A 24,398-nucleotide genomic window follows, 5' to 3' on the forward strand; every position below is an offset into this window, starting at 1 on the left:
TTAAAAAAGACAAGTATCCCATATGCCTACTTAAACACTTTATCTACCTGTTCCGCTACCTTGAGGGACTGGTGGACACTGAAGTCCCACTGATCCTTGATGCTTCCCAGGGTCCTACCATTCATCATGTATTCCCTTGCCCTGTTTAATTTGCGTCACTCACATTTGTCCAAACTGAATTCCATTTGCTACTGCTCAGTCCATCTGACCAGCCCATTTGTAACTTCCTTGAATCTAAGGCTATCCTCCTCATTGTTTGCCACCCCACCAATTTTTGTATCATCTGCGAACTTGATGATCAACCCTCCTACGTTAAAGTCTAAGCTGTATATATCTATACCACAAACAGCAAGCACCCCAACACAGATCCGTGTGGAACCTCAAAAAACACAGGCTTCCAGTCACAAAAATCCTCTTCCTCTGTTTCCTGCCCCTCAGCCAATTCTGTAACCAAGTTGCCAAATTTCCTTGGAGCCTATGGGCTGATTCTTTTGGCAGTTTCTATCAGTAGTGGTTTGGTATTGCACGGCAAGGAGCCAGCTCCCAAATCTACCTCAATCAGAACACAAATTGAACCTGTTTATTCTGACCAATACGCTGGTCACCTGGCCAACTGAGTGAACTGGCCTTATTCTCCTTGATTTACCCTATTTAAAACAAACACTGAAGTGAGCACATTAATCATTGTTGGACAATCTTCATAAAACATATAGAGGGTGCAAGCTGCTTAGTAAGGATGGACAGTACAAGGAGAGCTAATTTGAGAAAAGGAAAAGGCAGTTGAAGGCCCTTAGATGATCATGGAGTCAAAGCACATCTTTGCAGTCATGTGAAAGGATCTACTCTCTGAAACACGATCTGTATTATGCTGAAATTCCAGAACTATCATCCTTCCCTAAAGAGCACTCATAACCATAAGAGAAAGGGTTTAGTGTTAGCTGAGGAACTTTCCCTTCAATTCTGAGCCAATGCCTTTCCAAGGCCAACATCGGGTGTAATGTGTTAGCTATATGCAAGAAATTCCTGTGTCCATGTGGTACTGTTTTTGTGTCTGTCCATTTCTCTCTTTTCCTTCATTCAATGAGTGTGTAATTCTTCAGAGGGATGAGGGAATCCCACACTGAAAGGGGTTGCTGTAAAGTGTGGTCCGGTTGCCAATGGGGGACATCAACGTCCAGCAGCCTGAGGTTTCCCCGACAGCTCCCGTACCTCGCTTTGCCGTTACCGCGGTTCAACCCCGATCAGTTTGGGAGTGCCGCTGATCCCCTGTTTGTTTGTTGTCGGTGTCTGTGGAAACTAACTGTCTTCCTCATTCAGAGCAACTGGAGAGGATTGAAGAGGGAATGGATCAAATCAATAAGGACATGAAAGAAGCAGAAAAAAATCTCTCGGATCTGGGCAAATGCTGTGGCCTTTGTTCCTGTCCTTGCAATAAGTAGGTGCCAACCGTTGGCCCCAGAGGCCACTCTGCCTGCCTGCCTGCATGCCTGCCTGAAAAGCTGCTTGCTCGGAGCTAACACGGTTCCATACCGCCACTGACAGCCTCATGAATGAAGTAGTACTTTGAGAAGCAATCTGCAAATATGCAAGTTTTTTCATTCCCTTAGAAATTATTTCCCATATTAGACCATAATGAGAGGGGCCGGAAAAGCACAGCAAGCCAGCCTGTCTCTCGGGGGAAATGACAGCAACAACAATGTGAGTAAATTGTTCCAAGGCACTTTCCAAGGAATTAAACTTGATGTCACATGAAGAGATATTAGGACAGGTGACCAAAAGATATGACAAAGACTTGGTTTAAGGAACATTTGAGGAGAGAGAGAGAACGTTGGAGAGGTGTAAAGGTGGAAATTCCAGAGCTTGGCTCACAAGTTCTAATAGTAGAGCCGTCAATGGTAGAGGGATTACAATTGGGAATGTTGCAATTGACCAACACTGAAGGGAGATAGATATCTCAAGGGGTTGCAGGGATGGGGAAAGGGATTTGACCATGAGAGTGACATATTTAAAAACCGAGATGTTGTCACCACAGGAGCCAATGTGTCTCAGTGAGTTCGGGATGGGGTGCTGAGGAGTGAGATTGACTTGGTATGAGTTAGGCTGCAGGAGACAGAGTTTTGGAAGGAGGTCAATTAAGGAGGATGTTCAACTGTTCAGAACTCTACTCTCTCAGAAATAAGATAGATGTCAGCAACGTAAGCGTTATAACATTCAATACTGGCCTGGCTGATTGTATTTGCAATACTTCCCTGGCCAATGTTGTGGCAATACAGTAACTGGTGAGGAAACAGAACATTATAAACCAGGCATTCAGTATCATACAAATTGTTGGGGCACAGATTTAATGTGATCAGTAGAAGGATTAAAGGGACAGGAGGATTCTTTTTCACCCAGGAAGTGATGGCTGTGTGGAATTCACAGTCTAGTTTGGTGGTTGAGTTGGAAACCCACAACTAATTTAAAGGAACCTGAATCTGACCCGAAAGGCTGTAACCCGCAGGCCCACGGACCTGATGCTGGTAAGCAGGGTTGGAATGGGCCACTCGTTTATTCAGCTGGTGCAGATGTGATGGGCCAAGCGACCTCTTTCTCTGCTGTAACCTTTCTACGGCTCTCTGGTCATCATGTACAAAGTTGACCTGTGCTGTTTGCACAAGACAGGAAAGGCGCTGGTGAAATATTAAAAAGGGCAAGGCTATCTCAAACTCTGCAAATGTCCGGGATTGTTGAAAAGTGGGTAAACAGCCCGAGGATGGAGGGAAAGTAATGGAGTACACCCAGACAAGTTTGAAAATGGACAGACAATGATAATTGGTGGATTACATTCTCGCAGCTGAATGTTAACATCAAAGAGAATATAACCCACAGAATCAACACAACGTGGCTGACATCTTACCTGTGGCCATAATGGTTGTGAGCATAGTTCTCATTGGGAGCAGAGGGTCAGTGAATACACTGTTGCAGTACATCACATAATTTAAATGAAATCTTTTCCATGTGTTATACCACAATCTCTAACTATTGGCAGGCAAATTCCCACCCAATAAAAACAAGAAAGGACGACTTGCATTTATATAGTGCCTTTCACAATCTCAGACCAGCTCAAAGTACTTTTCAACCAAAGAAGAATGGTCACGGTCATATGCTCAGAAACACTGCAGTCCCTGGTTATCCAACCAGCATTGTGAGACTGGCTAGAGAATGATGTTGGCGGTACAATAAATACTGGTCAGACAGCAAGGCAACTACCCAACTGTTTGCCCAATGGAGCTGTGGGCTGTTTTACATCCACCTGAGGGGGCAGTCAGGGTCTTGTTTAATGTCTCACATGGAAGATCTCTGACAGTGCCACACTTCCTCGAAACATCATTGGATCGTTCAACACATTTTTTGTGTGGACTTCAACCCGCACCATTGACTTCAGAGGCCAAAGTGTTGCTCGTCAATCCATAGCAAGTGAACGGTGACCAACTGGCAAGTAACTAGTGATTTGTTGAGGATGGACTTTTCTCACACATGTACAGCAGAATTGTCTCATAGCTTTTCTAACAGTAGGGGAGAGAGCAGGGCAGACATGTTACATGGGACTAACACAGCTCCCCCATCAGTGATGGAACCAACCAGATCATCCACCAGTCAGTTCACTAAGTTGCTGATTGGCATACTGTCCCATGTAGAGTGAGGGGAAGTATCTTACTCCACCACAGGCCTTGCTCCTGGGTCTTAAAGTCAAGGCCCACTCTTCAGGATCCTGCAGTGAGAAGGTAAATTATTTTTTATTTTTCTTCTCACAGATTGGGCAGAAAGGGATTGGGCTTTGTATAGACGTGTGGCTTCCATTGGCCATACCCCTCTCCCATTTGTGCCTCCAACCGCTCTAGACTGGGGCATGTGGAGGCCATACCCCCATCCCCCCCACCCCAAAATCCAGCTGGCAGTTCATTTGGGTCTTACAAATCAGAAACTAGCCACTCAATCCCGCCGTTGTGGAGTGAGGTGATCAGGGAGGTGGTCAGTTGGTTTGCTTATGTGCCATTATTTGACCTCTTCAGGGCCTTATTTGCCTGACCAATTGACCTTCCCACCCGGCTGATGTGGCAAGAATGAGTGAGTTTGCTGGATTTGTGGCATAACTACAAATTAAACTCATAGCAATAAGTTAGGAAGAGTGTTGAGTGATGTAAGGGGGGGGGGGGGGTGTTGGGGTCTCATTCCTGCAGGTAGTACATTGTCCCAAAAGATTTTTACATTTAAGTTAATTTTTCAAAACTTTTCCTTTATCTCCCCTTTTTCCTCTTAACTAATTTGCTCCCCCTATGTTTACCTTTCTGTGTCTGATTTGACTTTAATTCATTTTTATTTGTGTCTCACTCATTCGGGTGGGTGGTGGGGGAGTAGGGTGGATCAGGAATTTCGATGCTGCAGTGAGGAACATGTGGAAGCCACTCTCCAAATATGTAGGGAATTAGAATGAATAGTGTGTCTGAAGAAAAGGAGGTCGGAGTATTCCTTCTTTTCATTGGTCCACAAGGAAGCCCCAAATAAAGTTACAGTATTAACTTGCAAATCTTTCTGAGTGTGCCCACTCCATAGGGTCTGATCTGGGGCTGTCCGCACAATGAGTGTGCAGACTATAATAGCCCACTGGTGACAATGACCAGAACGGGTGGATGTTGTGTTCCTAACAGCGGGGCAGAACTCTCCTCCTGACTCCCCAGAGTCCATCTGCCATCTACAAGGCACATTGTCAGGAGCGTGGTGGAAGACTCTCCATTTGCCTGGATCAGTGCAGGTTCACCAACATTCAAGAAACTCCATAACATTCATATAAAATATTCCGCCTGGTTGGTATCACATCTATCACCTCCCCTTCACAACCAACGAACGGTAGCACCAGAGTGTACCAAAAGATGCATTGCAGTAAGTTATCCAAGGCCACGACCTCCATCAAGAAGCATATTGGAATACTGGCATCTGCAAGTTTTGCTCTATCCAGCATTGGTCATAGATCACCATTCCTTCAAAATCACTGGGTCCACATTCCCGGTTCTCACTAATGGCACTATGGGAGCACCTTCACAACATGGACTAAGAAGAAGATCATCTGCCTGAGGGGATTTCTGAAAGGAAATGTAACCATGGGAAGTGAATGTTGGTCTTATCAGGAATGAATAAAACATTGCTCAGATTTGTGTGCACAAGTCACATGGCTCCATCAGAATCTCTATGTTTCTATTTCCATCTCTATGTCTTATGCTACCTTGTTTGTGAATCTGACTTCCTATTTCCTGTTGTGATACTGCCACAGCAGTTAGCCAGCCTCTGGGCTCAGTCACTGTTAAAAAATACCTCACTGAGATATACTTCTGCAACACACTGCATTTCTGAAACTGTGTGGAGTTACAACTTCCCTCTGTAACTAGCAGGCATGAGCTGAGACCTGTTCCCACTCCCACTTCAGTACTCAATATTAGGCACCTTTTCGATTGGTGTTCCCATGATATAGCAACATATTATTTTCCAGTAATTAAGTCAGAATTTGAAGGGGCAACATTTATCGCCATCTGCCTGGATATACCCAACGTTACTCCGCTAGTACTGCCTAGAAATCAATACCCTCAATACAAAGCAGTTCAGAGCTCTTGAGTTTGTAGACGGTGGGGATGTTACTGTATTTGACGGTGCATTGGGTTCCTTTCTTACATTGACCCTGTAATCCATCCAGGCTGTTTCATGTAGTTGTGATTCCTTATCGCGATTCCTTTACATACCCCAGCCCACCTAAAAAAGCCACAAAATCAGTTTGGGGCAAAAAAGATCTCGGAAACATCTCTGGCTGTAGGGCGACAGAACTTGGCCATATGTATGTCGAGCTTAGAGATGCAGAGTTTGGTCATAGGGATGAAGATCCTGGGCATAGGAATGCAAAACTTTAACCCAGGTCTACATAGCTTGTTCATAGAGATGCAGATCCTGGTGGTAGAGATGTGCAAAGTTTGGTTTTAGGAATGCAGAACCTTGTTTTATCTCCACAGAGCTTGCTGGCAGGGATGCAAAGTTTAGTCATAAAAAATGCAGAATCTGTTGATGGGGTTTGCAGAACTTAGTTGTAGGTATCTAAAGCTGGTCATAGGTATGCAAAGGTTAGCCCATCAGTATGCAAAGACCTTGGCTACAGTCACACAAAGCATGGCATTTAGTACATGGAGCTTGGCCACAAGTATTTAGCATTTGTTACCTTTGTACAGAACCTGAAATTAAATAAACTGTTTAGGCCATAGAAGTTACAGATCTCGATGTGATGTTGCTGTTTAGGACATTTTCCCACTCACTTTCCTCATCATCTGAGGACACTCCTGCCTTTATTTAAGAGAATTGCAGCCTATGCATTTAATTAAACCATGCGCCTGTTTCCTTTATAGAAAAAAAAACTAAGGAACTTGTACAAATATGAAATCAAATTTCATATCTTTTTTTAAATAGCATGGTAATAGCCTGAAGTGAATTTAATCTAAATTATCTTTATATACAAGTGCTAGTAGAAGAACTTCAGATTCTTCCCCAGAGTGTCATTTAGTGGCAAGAATCTGCAGCTACAGCATCATGACAGGCGGCATGGGAGAAAATGAATTCAGAAGTGACTTACATTTATATAGAACCTTTCATGACCTCAAGATGTCTCAAAGCGCTTGACAGAAAACGGAGTATTTTTGAAGTGTGGTCACTATAGTGATGTGGAGAAACAATTGCCGTTTATAATGTTGTATGTTGACACAAACGTGACTGAAAAGAATTGACAATAGGAGCAGTGTTTGTGGTCTGGACATATACATCATGAAACAGATTCTGAACAATTAATGTAGAAGCATTAACTTTGCTTTTCTGAAAGGATTAAGACCCATGATTTGAACAATTATTTTAAAGCTGCATGTCTCTGGACTCTCAGAACCAAGTTCATTGAGCTTGCCTTCAGAACACAGAAGGGAAAATTGACAGGGAACGAAAAAACAGCTACACCCCTCATTTAGTTACATAAAAGAGTGCTAATACAAATACCTTTTTATGGGTGTGCATATTTGGTGAAGCCATGATACACTTTGATTGCACGTTGCTCGTGATGGAATTCCAGTGAGGCATTGGGATTGCTAGCATGTGTGCATGATCTGGAGTCATAATAGTTCAAAGAAGTTTGTTGCCTGGTTTCAGCTTTGGAGGTGTTTTGGATAAGCCTCAGTTGGGAAACACACTTCAGTGTAAAAAAGCTCTGGGAAGGATTTGTAACTTACTATGTCTGTATCGGATGCCACAGATTGCCCAGTGATCTTTGGGTGTAATATGGGCACAGTGTCACTGGGCAGGTGATGGTTCCAAGCCATGATAAATCAAATCAACTAAACTCCTTGTACATTTCCTGCTTCGAAGGTTAAAGAACTTTGAGGCAGGAGGAGCCTACAAGAAGGTGTGGGGGAATAACCAGGATGGTGTGGTGGCCAGCCAGCCTGCCCGGGTGATGGACGATCGGGAACAGATGGCTATGAGCGGCGGATACATCCGAAGGTAAACCGTTTAGGTTTGCGGAGATCAGATGTTAGAAATCCCCATTGGAAAGATGTTCAATGGGCAGTCTTAGCTATAAGGTTCTCCTTCTGCACCTATACATTAGTTATCAATGTGTGCTGAAAGTTAAGAGGGATGTTAAATGTGGCCTAGCCAGTGATACCCATGTTCCCTTGAATGAATAATTAAGAAAAATGTTTTAGGTTGCAGCTGGAATAGTAGCGGAAGTAGACCATTCGGCCCCTCGAGCCTACTCAAGAAGACCATGGCTGATCGCTTGTGTGTTGACTTCCACATTCCCCAATAACCTCTGATTACATTCCCTAAAGAGACTGTATCCACCTTTAGCTTAAAAATCAATCACCTCTCTTGTGGCGCAGTGGAGGTTTCCTTATCCCTGGACCACGAGGCCCAGGTTCAAGTCCCACCTGCTCCAGACGTGTGGAATAAGGTTTCTGAACAGGTTGATTAGAAAATTGGATTAAGTAAAACAATAATTCAATAAACTGCCTCTGCAGCAAAGAGTTACAAAGTCACACAACCCTCAGAGAGAAAAGCCTCTTCATCTCTATCCTGAAAAATCTTCCCAATGTAGATAGAAACATGGCTCCTGTTGTTCAAGGCTTTTAAGCAAAGATTTTATTTTTTCACATGGTAAACAAGCTCATTAGGGGCTCCTCTTCAAATGCTAGGACCCAATTGGCAGCTGAAATGTGGAGTATAAATACTGTCGTACACAGCAAGATATAACTCTGCCAATAAGTGACACTAAGTGGAGTTTGGATGCTCTGTGAAAGAACAGAGAAAGAGAGAGAGAATGCTCTGCATTGACTGCTGTAGATCCAAGTGTTAACCCGACATCGTGGTCGGCATGACTCCTCTGCTTTCTGATGAGAACTGTGACAACCCAGTTGTCTACAGCCATTTCAAGCCCCTCAGTGACTAAAACCCACATGAGTTTGCAAAGAAACCTGTGTCTAACAAGGTCGTGCAGCATGGGAGGAAGCTTCATTAATACAATGTGCCTGTGATAGCCTTTTAGTGGAGCTTTGTAATCAGCCCCACTTCCCAGTTAGTTCCCAGTCATCTCGTCAAAGTTTTCTTTTTAAACATGACTGAGCAGGATTTAACCTTGCAAGTGGGAGAGCAGTCTGCTGGCAGTTTGTGTGATCCACAGTCTGTCTAGATATATTGTACCTCAGTCATTGTTTTAATGCACTAATTCCGTGTTTTCTGACCAGTTGGTATGAGTGGGCACATTGATAACCCACATGAGTCGAGTTAGATTCCAATATTTAAAGAAATGCTGCAGCCATTAAGTTACTGAAACTGGGATACTGACAGAAGCAATTGACAGGATAGAGAACAAATGTTCAAAAGCTGTTTGTCAGTTCAGTGACCCTTCTCTGCCTGCACTGATGGGGCAGGGAGATATACTTCCTCACCACGAGATGGATAAAGCTGTACATTGATGGAGTGGCCATCCTGAGGATTCATGAGCACTCCTATTGATTGTATGCATTGTGTGGAGGCCCTGTTCCTATAGGCCTGTTCTGCCCTGTGCCTATGGGAAGCCTATGGGTCTGTTCTGCCCTGTGCCTATGGCTCCATTATGTCCTTTGACTATGGGAAGCCATCAGAATCCACAAAGCTGAGTCCCTGCTTGTTCTCACTTGCATCATCACAGGAAATTTTGACATAGGTCATAGAGATGTACAGCATGGAAACAGACCCTTCGGTCCAACCTGTCCATGCCGACCAGATATCCCAACCCAATCTAGTCCCACCAGTCCCTCCAAACCCTTCCTATTCGTATACCCATCCAAATGTCTCTTAAATGTTGTAATTGTACCAGCCTCCACCACTTCCTTTGGCAGCTCATTCCATAAACGTACCACCCTCTGTGTGAAAAAGTTGCCCCTTAGGTCTCTTTTATAATTTTCCCCTCTCACCCTAAACCTATGCCCTCTAGTTCTGGACTCCTCCCCAGGGAAAATACTTTGTCTATTTATCCTATCCATGCTCCTCATAATTTTGTAAACCTCTGTAAGGTCACTCCTCAGCTTCCGACACTCCAGGGAAAAAAGCCCGAGACTGTTCAGTCTCTCCCTACATCTGAAATCCTCCAACCCTGGCAACATCCTTGTAAATCTTTTCTGAACCCTTTCAAGTTTCACAACATCTTTCCGATAGAAAGGAGACCAGAATTGCATGCAATATTCCAACAGTGGCCTAACCAATGTCCTGTACAGCCGCAACACGACCTCCCAACTCCTGTACTCAATACTCTGACCAATAAAGGAAAGATTACCAAACACCTCCTTCACTATCCTATCTACCTGCGACTCCACTTTCAAGGAGCCATGAACCTGCACTCCAAGGTCTCTTTGTTCAGCAACACTCCCTAGGTTCTTACCATTAAGTGTATAAGTCCTGCTAAGATTTGCTTTCTCAAAATGCAGTTCCTCGCATTTATCTGAATTAAACTCTATCTGCCATTTCTTAGCCATTGGCCCATCTGGTCAAGATCCTGTTGTAATGTTAGGAAACCTTCTTCGCTCTCCACTACACCTTCAATTTTGATGTCATCAGCAAACTTACTAACTATACCTCTTATGCTCGCATCCAAATCATTTATATAAATTACAAAAAGTAGAGTACCCAGCATCGATCCTTGTGGTACTCCACTGGTTACAGGCCTCCAGTCTGAAACACAACCCTCACCATCACCCTCTGTCTTCTACCTTTGAGCCAGTACAGTTCTCCCTGTATTTCGTGAGATCTAACCTTGCTAACCAGTTTTCTATGGGGAACCTTGTCAAACACCTTATTTAAGTCCATATAGATCACATCTATATGGACTTTACGGGCGGCACGGTGGCACAGTGGTTAGCACTGCTGCCTCACAGCGCCAGAGACCCAGGTACAATTCCCACCTCAGGCAACTGTGTGGAGTTTGCACATTCTCCCCTGTCTGTGTGGGTTTCCTCTGGGTGCTCCAGTTTCCTCCCACAGACTAAACATGTGCAGGTCAGGTGAATTGGCCATGCTAAATTGCCCGTAGTGTTAGGTGAAGAGGTAATTGTAGGGGAATGGGTCTGGGTGGCTTGCGCTTCAGCGGGCCAGTGTGGACTTGTTGGGCCGAAGGGCCTGTTTCCACACTGTAAGTAATCTAATCTAATCTGTAATCTAATCTAATCTACCGTCCTGCCCTTATCAATCCTCTTTGTTACTTCCTGAAGAAACTCAACCAAGTTTGTGAGACATGATTTCCCACGCACAAAGCCATGTTGACTATCCCTAATCAGTCCTTGCCTTTCCAAATACATGTACACCCTGTCCCTCAGGATTCTCTCCAACAACTTGCCCACCACCGACATCAGGCTCACTGGTCTATAGTTCCCTGGCTTGTCCTTTCTTAAACAGTGGCACCACGTTAGCCAACCTCCAGTCTTCCGTCACCTCACCTCTGACTATCGATAATACCAGTATCTCAGCAAGAGGCCCAACAATCACTTCCCTAGCTTCCCACAGAGTTCTAGGTACACCTGATCGGGTCCTGGGGATTTATCCACCTTTATGCGTTTCAAGACATCCAGCACTTCCTCCTCTATAATAGGGACATTTTAAAAGATGTCACCATCTGTTTCCCTACATTCTATATCTACCATATCCTTTTCCACGGTAAATACTGATGCAAAATACTCATTTAGTATCTTCCCCATTTTCTGTGGCTCCACACAAAGGCTGCCTTGGTGATCTTTGAGTGGCCCTATTCTCTCCCTAGTTACCGTTTTGTCCTTAATGTATTTATAAAAACCCTTTGGATTCTGCTTAATGCTATTGCCAAAGCTATCTCATGTCCCCTTTTTGCCCTCCTGACTTCCCTCTTAAGTATTCGCCTACTGCCTTTATACTCTTCTGCCTTTATACACTCGATCTATCCTGTCTATACCTGACATATGCTTCTTTCTTTTTCTTAACCCAACTCTCAATTTCTTTAGTCATCCAGCATTCCGTGTGCCTACCAGCCTTTCCTTTCACCCAAACAGGAAGATACTTTCTCTGGATTCTCGTTATCTCATTTCTGAAGGCTTCCCATTTTCCAGATGTCCCTTTACCCGTGAACATCTGCCCCCAATCAGCTTTTGAAAGTTCTTGCCTAATACCATCAAAATTAGCCTTTCTCCAATTTAGAACTTAAACTTTTAGATCTGGTCTATCCTTTTCCATCATTATTTTAAATTTAATAGAATTATGGTCGCTGGCCACAAAGTGCTCACCCACAGACACCTCAGTCACCTGCCCTGCCTTATTTCCCAAGAGTAGGTCACGTTTTGCACCTTCTCTAATAGGTACACCCACATACTGAATCAGAACTTGTCTTGTACACACTTAACAAATTCCTCTCCATCTAAACCTTTGACACTATGGCAGTCCCAGTCAATGTTTGGTAAGTTAAAATCCCTACCAAAACAAACCTATTATTCTTACAGATAGTTGAGATCTCCTTACAAGTTTGTTTCTCAATTTCCCTCTGACTATTAGGGGGTCTATAATACAATCCCAATAAGGTGATCATCCCTTTTTTATTTCTCAGTTCCCTGGATGTATATCCGGGAATATCCTCCCTCCGTACAGCTGTAATGCTATCCCTTATCAAAAACGCCATTCCCTCACCTCTCTTGCCTCCCTTTCTATCCTTCCTGTAGCATTTGTATCCTGGAACATTAAGCTGCCAGTCCTGCCCATCCCTGAGCCATGTTTCTGTAATTGCTATGATATCCCAGTCCCATGTTCCTAACCATGCCCTGAGTTCATCTGCCTTCCCTGTTACGCCCCTTGCATTGAAATAAATGCAGTTTAATTTATTAGTCCTACCTTGTCCCAGCCTGCCCTGACTGTTTGACTCACTTCTGTTCTCAACTGTACCAGTCTCAGATCGATCTCTTTCCTCACTATCTCCCTGACCTCCCCCACCCCCCCCACCTTAGTAGTTTAAATCCTCCCGAGCAACTCTAGCAAATCTCCCTGCCAGTATATTAGTCCCTTTCCAATTTAGGTGCAATCCGTCCTTCTTGTACAGGTCACTTCTACCCCAAAAGAGATTCCAATGATCCAAAAAATGTGAATTCCTCTCCCAAACACCAGCTCCTCAGCCATGCATTTATCTGCTCTATCCTCCCATTCCTGGCCTCACTAGCTCGTAGCATCGGGAGTAATCCACATATTACTATTCTGCCTTATTTCCCAAGAGTAGGTCAAGTTTTGCACCTTCTCTAATAGGTATACCCACAAACTGTATCATAAATTGTCTTGTACACATTTAACAAATTCCTCTCCATCTAAACCTTTGACACTATGGCAGTCCCAGTCGATGTTTGGTAAGTTAAAATCCCCTACCATAACAAACCTATTTAAATTCTTTTTAATGCCATTTCCTCAAAAAATCAGAATGGTGTATTGTTTCCCTGGTGCCAGGATCAAGGATGTTTGTGCTACGTTCCCCTGTGAATCGATCACCCCCTACATTTTCCAAAACAGCATACTTGTTTGAAATGGGGATACCACAGAAGACTCCTACACTAACTGCCTACCTCTCTTACCTTTCCTGGATTTAACCATCTATGTGACTGTATCTAAGACTCCCCTCCCCTTCCTATAACTGCCATCTATCGCGTACCGTTGCTGTTTCAAATTCCTCTTTGTCTCTAACTGTCTCTCCAACTGATCCATTCGATCTGATAGGATTCGCAATCAACAGCATTTATTACAGATATAATCTACAGTAACCCGTAATTCTCCTTAAACTCCTACATCTGACAAGAAGCGCATATCACTCTACTAAAGGCCATTTTTGCTTCTTCACAATCTACAGACCCAGAAAATAACACCGTCTTATTCCTCTATTTATTCCAGGTTAATTTAATAGTTATGGCTTATATTTTAAGTTTAATCAAGAGATATATCTCAAAAAACATATAATCAAGAAAGAACCCACTCTACTCACTACTGTAGACTTTCAGTAGGCCACACTTAAAACAATTCACTTATCTGTTTCTGTGCTGTGACTTCGCCCAGTTTCTCCAAGATCAGTTGTGAATTTCACTGGTTGTTAATTTTCCCAGACTCACTCTGATGTCCAGCAAAACATGAATTCAAACAGCAAATGATCAACAGCTTAAGCATTTCTGGGTGACTGGCTGTGAGTTTTGGCAAATAGAGTCATAGAGATGTACAGCATGGAAACAGACCCTTCGGTCCAATTCATCCATGCCGACCAGTTATCCAAACCCAGTCTAGTCCCACCTGCCAGCACCTGGCCCATATTCCTCCAAACCCTGTCTGCGATAGCAGTCTGAAAGGAATCAGAGTTTCCAAGTGGAAGATAGTGGTGGCTGTGCCACCAGGTCCATTTGGCAACAGGTCTTCCAGCACGTTACTGCTGTCTCCAGGGGGAAGATGATGATGCAGTGGTAATATCACTGGATGAGTAATCTAATGTAAAGCTCTGGGAACATGGGTTCAAAACCCACCATCAGAGTTAAAATTAGAGTGGTGCTGGAAAAGGACAGCAGGTCAGGCAGCATCTGAGGAGCAGGAAGATCGGCGTTTCGGGCAAAAGCCCTTCATTCTCATTCCTGATGAACGGCTTTTGCCCGAACATCGACTTTCCTGCACCTCGGATGCTGCCTGACCTGCTGTACTTTTCCAGCACCACTCTAATCTTTGACTCTGATCTCCAGCATCTACAGTACTCATTTTTGCCTCAAAGCCCACCATGGCAGCTGGTGGAATTTAACTTGATTAATAATTCTCGATTTGAAAGCTAATCTCAGTGATGGTGATTATAAAACTTCATTTATTGCTATACAAACCCATCTGGTTCACTATAGAATTGTTACAGAAGGAGATAGTTCAACCTATCATGCCAGTACCGGCTCATTAATGTAGTATCGTTACCTGGTGCCAATCTCCTTTTTTCCTATATACTTGCACATTATTTTTATCCAATTTAACATCCATTGCCTCAATTGAACCTGCCTCCACACATTTCCATACCCTGTTGACTTGCTGAGTAAAACTGTTTTCCCTCATGTTACCTTTGCTTCCTTTGTAGATCACTTTAAATCTATGCCTTCTTGTCCTTGATCGTTTTAAGAGTGGGAACAGTTTCTCACTATATGGTATACTCTGTCCAACCGAGAAATGACTTTCGAAATCTTTCCTCTCAGCCTTCTTCTTCCAAGGAGATCATTTCCAACTTCTTCAGTCTATCCTCATAACTGAAGTTTCTCATCTCTGGAACCATTCTTGTAAAGCACTCCTGCTGTCTCTCCAATGCATTCATGTCTTTCCCAAAATGTGGTGCCCAGAACTATACACAATATTCCAGCTCTTTAACAAGAGTTTTACAAAAGTTCAATGTCACCACCTTGCTCTTGCGCTCCATGCCCCTATTAATAAAGCTGAGGATACTGTATGCTTTATTAAGTTCTCTCTCCACCTGTTCTGCCACCTTAAATGGTCTGTTGTCCTACATTCAGGCCCCTCTGCTCCTGCATTCTTTTAGAATTTTATATTGTCTTTCAATGTTCTTCTGATCAAAATGTATCACCTCATACCTCTCTGCATTAAACCTAATCTGCACCTATCTGCCCACTCCACCAACACTGTCCTCTTCACAGTTTATAAATCTTCCAAGTTTTGTATCATCTGCAAATTTGAAAATTGCCCCTGCACACAAAAACCTAGATCATTAATATATATCAGGCAAAGCAGAGGTTCCAATACTGAGCCCTGAGGAACTCCACTACAAATCTTCCTCCAGCCTGAAAAGTATCCATTCAGCATTACTGTCTGTTTCCTATCACTCAGCCCATTTTTGTATCCAGTTTGCTACTGACTCTTTTATTGCACGACCTATGACCTCCTTCAGAAGTCTGTTATGTGGCATTGTTTCAAAAGCAGAACCTTTCTATTAAGGTAGTTCTTGATTAGATTAGATCCCCTACAGTGTGGAAACAGGCCCTTCGGCCCAACCAGTCCACACTGACCCTCCGAAGAGTAAACCACCCAGACCCATTTTCCCTTTGACTAATGCACCTAACACTATGGGCAATTTAGCGTGGCCAATTCACCTGACCTGCACATCTTTGGATTGTGGGAGGAAACCCACGCAGACACGTGGAGAATGTACAAACTCCACACAGACAGATGCCTGAGGCTGGAAATGAACCTAGGACCCTGGTGCTGTGAGGCAGTAGTGCTAACCACTGAGCCACTTGTTAGGGAAGGAAATCTGCTGTCCTTACCTAGTCTGGCCTACATGTGACTCCAAACGCAAAGCAATTGAGTTAACTGTTGAGTTCCGAAGAAGTGTTACTGAACTCAAAAAATTGACCCTATCTTCTCTCCACAGTTGCTGCTAGACCTACTAAGTTTCTCCAGCAATTTCAGTTTTTCTTTCAGATTTCCAGCATCCACAGTTCTTTGTTTTTTTTTCATTTAGTAGTTGGCTCTTTTCTGCTGCCTGAAATGGCTGTATCAAAATGCTTAGCTCCAGGGCAATTAGGGATGGGCAACAGATGCTGGCTGTGCCAGAAATGCCCACATCCCATGAAGAGCCAAAATAAAAAGCCCTGACCGCAAAATCCTTGATCTGACCTCTTTAACAAATCTCCACACCTGTCTGAAACTGGTCCAGCTGAGAATCTACGACTTTGACATGCACAGGAAGCTTTCATCTGCCTGTACCTGGGTGCTCCATTGTGTTAAACCTGTCTGCTACAGGTCTGTAAGCAGCACTCTGTAGCCCTAGCTTGTTCTATTACTGAATCTTACCTGAGGTCCAACATATTGCAGCATGAGCAACAGCCAAGGTAGGCTGACAGAGTTCCAGAATGTATATTGTAGAAAGCACCTCTAGAGCTGTAAAACTAATATGTAAGGAACTTGTGGTGCAGGAAGGTAAGAAAGCCACTGTGAAATGTCATTATTCATTGGTATCTTTCCCTGACATTTCCTCAATGCTTTCCATTCACATTGTTTACTCGCCAGCTATTACTAACTACCTCCAGAAAGCCAGGGAAACTCATGAACCCATGATTAAAGAACAAAAACATTTTAACTTTTCTGTAATTGACCTAATTGTCTAGTGAAGAGCCACATTTCTGAAATGTACAGGATATTTCTTTCTGCGCAAGTATTGCCAGAGATGTTTAGGAATTCCCTAACACTTGTTTTTCCTTCAGTTTTCCAATAATCATAATATTTTATTTTATTGAAGGTGGCTAACCCTTTAATGGTCCCTTTAAACTGTCAGTCAGAGTGGGAAATCAAACACCTTGCTGAAATAGTTGTAGCTTTTGAAACTCAGCCAAGCATTCAAAATGATATAATAGTGGCCCTTAGGGAAATGTGAGTGGAGACCTCTGTTGAAACTGTGTAATCAGGTGATAATCTTTTACCAACCAATAGCAAATGCTTTGTTAATTTAAGCAGTTCTGTAACTTTTTTTAAAAAAATTAAAAGTTTTTAAATTCTCACTGACAGCTTTCATTACACAGTGGCACAGTGGTTAGCACTGCTGCCTCACAGCGCCAGAGACCCGGGTTCAGTTCCCACCTCAGGCGACTCTGTGTGGAGTTTGCACGTTCTCCCCGTGTCTGCGTGGGTTTCCTCCAGGTGCTCCGGTTTCCTCCCACAGTCCAAAAATGTGCAGGTTAGGTGAATTGGCCACGCTAAATTGCCCGTAGTGTTAGGTAAGGGGCAAATGTATGGGTGGGTTGCGCTTCGGCGGGTCGGTGTGGACTTGTTGGGCCGAAGGGCCTGTTTCCACACTGTAAAGTAATCTAATCTAATCTAATTACAATCCTCAGACCATGCACCTAAAAACACCTTATTGACCCTTCATGATTGTACACATCTGCTTTATAAATTTGTGACTCTCACATTTTGAGAGTCTTTGCAAACACCAAATTGGGGTCTGTCTGAACTCAGCACTAAGTTCAAATGGCCCTGATGAGCATGGCATTCCTTCTTATGTGAATCACACTTCTCTCCTTTTCCCACAGTGACTAAAATTGGAGCTGTAAGAAATGGGAATTTGATTTTGCACCCACTCCATTTAAAAGCGTGCAACGTCCTCCCCAGACGGTGAAGGTGTGATCCTCGAGGTGTCACCACACTTTTAAAGTTGTCTGATTATTTTGGTCTGGAAGAGAAATCCATCACAGATGGTGTCTTCACACCTGAAAGACATTGAATTCGAGGAACACTGCTAACCATCAGAATGATGCTGGAAGAACACAGAAAGGCAGGCAGCATCAGGAGGGAGAGGGAACACAGCAAGGCAGGCAGCATCAGGAGGCTGGGGGAACACAGCAAGCCAGGCAGCATCAGGAGGCTGGGGAAACACAGCAAGCCAGGAAGCATCAGGAGGCTGGGGGAATGCAGCAAGGCAGGCAGCATCAGGAGGCTGGGGGAACACAGCAAAGCAGGCAGCATCAGGAAGCCTTGCTGTGTTCCCTCAGCCTCCTGCCTGTCTATTTTGGATTCCAGTATCTGCAGTTTGTTTGTCTCCGAACAATCAGAATGAGCCTGATTTTCTGTGCTCCTGACTGGAGGGTGGGTGTCACCTGCCCTGCCCACATTCTTCACAATTGTGAACTGCTGACTCAACACAGACTGGGGAACAGAATTTGATAATCTTCTGATATGTATTAAAGACAGGCTTCCATTTCAATAGCATCTTTAAACCTTGGAACAGCTAAAAGCATTTACCACCATCTTTTGAAATGCAGTCACTGTCACAATGTAAGAGGCACAGCAGCTGATAGGTGCACACTAGGCTCCCACAAACATTGACCTGATAATGACCAGATGCTCTACTGGGACTAGTCAGGATATTGGGGAGACGTCCCCTGTTCCTTTCAAAGTGGTATCATCGGATCTTTTATTACCCCCTGAGAATTTCATTTGAACTTATACAATCCAAAGAAGGCACCTCCAACAGTGAAGCACCCTGTCAGCACCGCACTAGGATATTCACCCTTCAGCCTGATTTCAAAACCAGAATAGGGGCTTAAACCGGAGCCTTCTGAGGTGATGGCAGGACTCTCTGAGTCATAGTTAATCCAAAAGATGGGGCGTTATAATTCTGAGGAACGCAGGGGACAAGCAAAAGGCAAAGCCAAATTAAACACGGAGTCAGTCTTGAATAGTTTGTTGGGAAGCTTGTGGGGAATAGGCTTCTGCTTCTTGCTCAAGGATTTCTTTTTTGGAAGATTTTATAACGAGACACAATGTGCAAGGAAAAGGCAGGAGCCATGGCACTAAGTTAGAATGCTCATTTGAAGAGCCAGTATGGACATGTTGGACTGAATGGCCTCTTTCTGCTTATTCCGTGATCCCCTCTCAGTGAAAGCTAACAGGTAGAGCTGACCTCTCCCCTACACTGTTGGCTTCACCTCAGTGATTTTAGACATTGCGATTTGACACTGACTCGATTGTTTGGATTCAGCTTGGAACAAACCCTGACAAACAGCTAGACGTTGTAACATGCTGCTTGGTCTGGTTTCAGAGTCACGGAAGACGCTCGGGAAAATGAGATGGAGGAAAACCTGGACCAGGTGGGAAGCATCATCGGCAACCTGCGACACATGGCTCTCGACATGAGCAATGAGATTGGTTCCCAGAATGCCCAGATTGACCGGATTGTGGTCAAGGTAAGAGTTTAAATGTACTCACCAGGAATCCTGGGTGAAAAGTGAAACTCCGGGAATCCAGGGCACTACCCAAGGTGGAAAAGAATAAAAGAGGAATGCTTTAACCACTTAGTAACAGCAGACTCGCATTTTGAGAACCTGTGCATGTTTGGGGAAGGAATCGACAAGGCTGGAGGGCAGTGGTTGGGGTCTCTGTCAACTTACCTTCACCCTACTTAAGTCTAGTGTTGGAAGCTCTGTCGAGCTGCCCTACTGAGGCTGTTAAGAGGGCAATTAATGTTCACTAAAACATCTATTTTGATCAGGCTCCATTTGAGGGGATTTTTATGCGTTTATTTTCTGAGCTAAAGTTTTCCACTTTCAGTCAGATTCAGGAGTATATTGAAAGGCGCTGGAGGAATATGGATGGCTGCTGGTCGGGGGAGAGACATTGAAAGAAACCTAGGAAAGAGTGGGAAACATGAGTACTGGGAGCAGGAATATGCAAGTCAGCCCCTGCAGCCTGCCCCCCCCATTTAATACCATCATGGCTGATCTCATCTCAGCCTCAACTCTACTTTCCAGCTTACTCTCCACAACCCCTCAACCCATTACTAATCGAAAATCAGTCCATCTCCTCCTCAAATGTATTCAATGCCCAGCATCCGTCATACTCTGGGGAAGTGAATTCCACAGATCGATGAAACTTTGAGAGAAATAATTTCTCCTCGTCTCTATTTTAAATCTGCTACCCCTTATGCTAAATGACCTCTTGAGAAGTGCAATTCTCTTGCATTCGAACGACTCAAGATTAAATTTAGTCCTTCAGAACCCACAATGCCACAGGAAGATTGATGTGGGATATGGAGCAGGGTCTCATCAGTACAGTCAGGAAAGGAGGGATCTTTCTGAGGTTTGTGCTGAGTCATTGTTGGCTGCGACTCAAAATGAGGGTGATGACCTAGCTGGCAGTGTTGGCAGCAGATGGTTGAACCAAGGAGATGTCTGCTCCTTCCTCCCATATTGAGGTCCCTCGTCCTGATGAGCAAACATTCAGCAACAAATAAAATGGAGCATTCAGAACCTTGCTGTGAACTGCTTGTGCAGCGATACCCGCCAACAAACCTCAGCTTCAAGCAATATCATCCCTGAGGTGGCAAGTTTAACAAATTCCCAGGGAGCACTCATTGAGTTGCTAAAGTATCATTTTCTTTTTGGCTTTATTGTGTCTCACATGCCTTTTCATTGTAATCCAGCAGATTCTGGTGTGAGCGTTCCCACTGTTCACTAGCACGAGTACCTTGTAAAGAAACATTCTCCCTCTATTTGAGTTCCTTGAGGGTGAAACCAGAGGCTGATGTCCAGCAGCCCCACCCCCAGAGCATTGTGGGTGTACTTACACCAAATGGACTGCAACTTGCTGGCAGGCATCTCAACACTACATTCTCAGGAAGCAATCAGAACTCGGCTTTAGATGTTAGCCCAGCCAGCAATGCCCATATCCATTAATGGTGTCACAAAGCTAGTCCCTTTTTTTCTAAAAGCTGTTCCTTGGCTCAAGAAGACTCTGTCCTTGATTTTTTCAGAGGGGTAATAAACCGGGCCGGGCTCCAATCTGTCTGGTTTCATACAGCGATAAAGGGTATTGAAAGGCCTTTATTGTTTATATGTAAACAGATGAGACTTCCAGCCAAAGTGGTCATGTTTTAGAAGTGACCTGTATAATGAAAGGGGAGTGTTCAGCTCTCTAGCTGAGCTGAGCCATTTAGTTCAGTCCAGAACTGGTTGGGAGTTCATCAGGGAGCTGTGTGGAAACTCTCTTCTAACTTCAACCTGTAAGCATGTGTTCCATTTATACTGGTTTTTGAAGCGAGTTTGCTTATTGGGGACTGTTGCGTATACTCAGAACAGCATAATTAAGTCTAGTTTGGATCGACTGAGTTCTGTAGGGGTTCTTTATTTTATTCTGTGTAGTTTTCATTGTGTAGTTTTGTGATTAAATTTTTTATCTGTTTTAAACCTGGTAGTCAACCTCGCCAACTTACCCCGGGTAATTTTCACTGTACACTTACAGAGACAAATTACAAAGTTATGGTCTGGGCTGCCTGTTTTGTGTGGTCTGGCCTAGTCCATAACAATGGAGCCACTATCGCCATCATTGTGGGAAATTGTGATCATCCTTGTATGATCGCTGGAGCAAGTAGAAATGTAGTGATTGCATCACATGATAGTTACTGATGAGGAAGGCCATTCAGTCAATCGTAATTCATCCATCCAGAACTGTACTGCCATCATTGCTACATATGTATCTGTTTCAAATAATTGAAGGATTTTTCACACACACACACTCACATGCCAGCTCTTTCAGAGCAACAATTGCTGTTCTGCTCATTTCAGTTTTGTCTGTTTTCCTTTCCAGGGGGATATGAACAAAGCTCGCATCGATGAAGCCAATAAGCACGCCACCAAGATGCTGTGAGCTGCTTCTCCAGAAGAAGCCTCCCTTCTGCCAGAGACACCCATCCCATTCTCCACTGCAGCATCTGAAAGGTCCTGGAGGGGCAAGTCCCCTGTGCTGTGATAGGAAACCACAAGGTTCAATATTATTCTGTACATTTAAATTTATTTTATAATTTCGCAGTGTTGCGGATTTTTCCAGTTGTGCAAGGTGTATATTTCAGTGTCAACGTGTGTAATTGCCTGCCCAAAGTGAACTAAGTGTATTGTTTTGTTTCTAATCTCTGTGCTGATTGGTTCTTTTTATGAATGAATTGTTCTCTGTAATCACATGACAACGTGAGCATGAGCCAAGCTCAGTGTGTGCAGCTGAATATGCCAATAAACGTACAGCAGATTCCTCGACCCTCCTTAAATTATCACCCCAGTGCAGTAAAGGGACAGAGCTCCTCTGAAACTGGGGCTGAGGCAGAGAACACAGGCCGCCAGAAATAAAGAGGAGGACTAAGGACTGACAAAGAGCACAATTGATGATGCGGAACTTTGCTGTGAGTCCTTTGCACAGAGCAGTGTGCGCCAAGGAGTGGAAACGTCCAGCTTTTGTCTTGTCGCCCTCGGGGCAGCTGAGAATTTGCTCTTGTTTATTCTTGGCTCAGTATGCTCCAGTAGCTTTTACTTCATTCTGTATGGAAATCAACTTGATGCTCGGAATTAGAGTATGGAGCTGAGATCAAAAGGGTCTTGAACAGAACTGAGCTTGCCTTGTTCATTGTAAAGAGACAGCCTTCACCCTTTATCCTTTCAGAGACTTAGGAACTGCATTTATGATTATGTGCGTGTTTAGTGCATTAACAGTCTTTTTATAAAGTTGCAACTGCTGAATGTCTGATATAAAAGCAGAAAGTTTAAGGTTTGCAATCATTGTTTGAAAAGTAAATAACAATCACCATGTGAGGTCAGACCCTTCTTTCGGAGGTAGAGTTAACCTGTCTTTTCTCTTCCAATTATTGCCTTGCTTTTGAGATACAAGGTAACATTCAGGGCTTTGCTGTACAGGCACAACAGAAATCATTAAAACATTAAAAAAAATTGAAAGAACTGCTCATTTATTTTTGCTGTTATATGGAGCAAGAAAATCAAAAACAATGTGTTCCAGACCAGTTGGTCAGTGCAGCCCCAGGTCACATTGTTAAAACCTCCAATTTGAAACTCCAAATGCAATATCCAGTCTGAAGTTTTTTGCAATGAAAACTGACGTTACTGTTAGTGGTCCTATTTTATCTTCAGGCAGCAATGTTGTTTATGTTAGTAAATTTAACTTGTAGCATTGTTATATGCTGAGATTTTGACATCTTGTGACACAGCTGCATATTCTTAAGTGTGGCACCTTTCATATCAGACAGTTAAAAGGGGGCCTTTGGCTCATTATGTCTGTGCTGGCCTTTTTGGGGATTTCACTGTTAGGTGCACTCCCCTGCTTTTTGCCCACAGCTTCCTTTTTCATTTTGTCCTTTTCAAGTATTTATCGAACGCCACTTTGGGAAGTTTCAATCACTTGGACTGCCCTCTCAAGATGTCACCGTGTTACTCTGGTTATTTGGATGTACAGAACTGAGTATTCTGGAAATATAACAACATTTATCAAAGCTTGCATTCACCAGGTCAATTTGCAAGAAATGCTAATGTAGTGGGAAAACCACATTGATACTGCACGTACAGTGTGACAGTGTAACATTGCTATTTTTGCATGTATTCCTGATGAATGCGAGTTGAAAATCTGCAAAAAAAGTCTTTTTTCAGCAATGAACAAGTCTTTAAAAAAAAATCTCCATCTACTCTCATTCTTCTGCCATCTCTTCAACTCCTCCTCTACACAAATGTTTTAAACCTGTGCCCTGTGGTAACATAATTTCTCACCAGTGGCACCAGTTTAATTCTTCATCTTTCTGGTTGAAAGGTAACCTGAATTTATTCTCCTTTCGAGAGCATTCAGTTCCAGTGATGCTTGTGGCTAAGTAAGGCGTCAAATGATCTGGAATCTTAAAGGGCTGACTACACAGACTGACTGGGCATTTCCACATCAGAGTGATGCACACTGCTCTAGCTTTTTGTACCTAGTTCCATCTTAAATGAAACATTCTAGAAACTCTCAGCAGCAGCATCGTTCCCTCAAGGCCACAGCCCTTAGGATGTTCTGTGCAGTTTGACTGGCGCATTTGGCATATTAGCCTTGGAGCTGCACCCAGTGGAAGAACTGGAACAGGGAACATTGCTCAGTAGGTCAGGCAGCGTCTGTGCAGAGAAACTGAGTTCGTGGTTCCAACCTTTGTTCAGAACTGATGGAAAGCTATCAGTTCCTGGATGCTGCTGAACCTGCTGAGTGTTTCCAGCGTTTTCATTTCCATTTCAGATTTTCCAACGTCTGCAGTGGATTCCTTTGGAATGATGTGGACTTTGCACTCATGCCTTGTCATGGATTCTTTCCCCAAGCTCATTTTTCCTAAGTTCACTTCGCAGGATGGGTCTGGGTTTCTCCTGCTCTTAAAAAAAAAACCCAGCAAGAGATCAGATGTCCCTAAGCAGGCAGGCAGCAGGATTTGTGATTCAGGAGCTGGATGAATCAGCACACACACAAAAAAAACCAGCACAATTTAAACAAAAACTCCAAATGGAGAG

General features: G+C 43.6%; 1 protein-coding gene across 3 annotated transcripts in view; it reads left to right on the plus strand.

Annotated features, from left to right (window-relative positions):
- Positions 1-22,019, plus strand: part of LOC122542899 (synaptosomal-associated protein 25) — a 190,222-nt gene extending 168,203 nt beyond the window's left edge. For all 3 annotated transcript variants that reach the window (XM_043681033.1, XM_043681032.1, XM_043681034.1), the window contains 4 exons: positions 1,318-1,435; positions 7,423-7,557; positions 19,142-19,286; positions 21,685-22,019. In XM_043681033.1, the coding sequence (XP_043536968.1) occupies positions 1,318-1,435; positions 7,423-7,557; positions 19,142-19,286; positions 21,685-21,744 (458 nt within the window). In that variant the 3' untranslated portion in view covers positions 21,745-22,019. The remainder of the gene's footprint in view (positions 1-1,317; positions 1,436-7,422; positions 7,558-19,141; positions 19,287-21,684) is intronic.
- Positions 22,020-24,398: the final 2,379 nt, after the last annotated feature.

The sequence above is a fragment of the Chiloscyllium plagiosum genome, chromosome 41 (assembly GCF_004010195.1).
Source record: "Chiloscyllium plagiosum isolate BGI_BamShark_2017 chromosome 41, ASM401019v2, whole genome shotgun sequence".
Lineage (NCBI taxonomy): Eukaryota > Metazoa > Chordata > Chondrichthyes > Orectolobiformes > Hemiscylliidae > Chiloscyllium > Chiloscyllium plagiosum.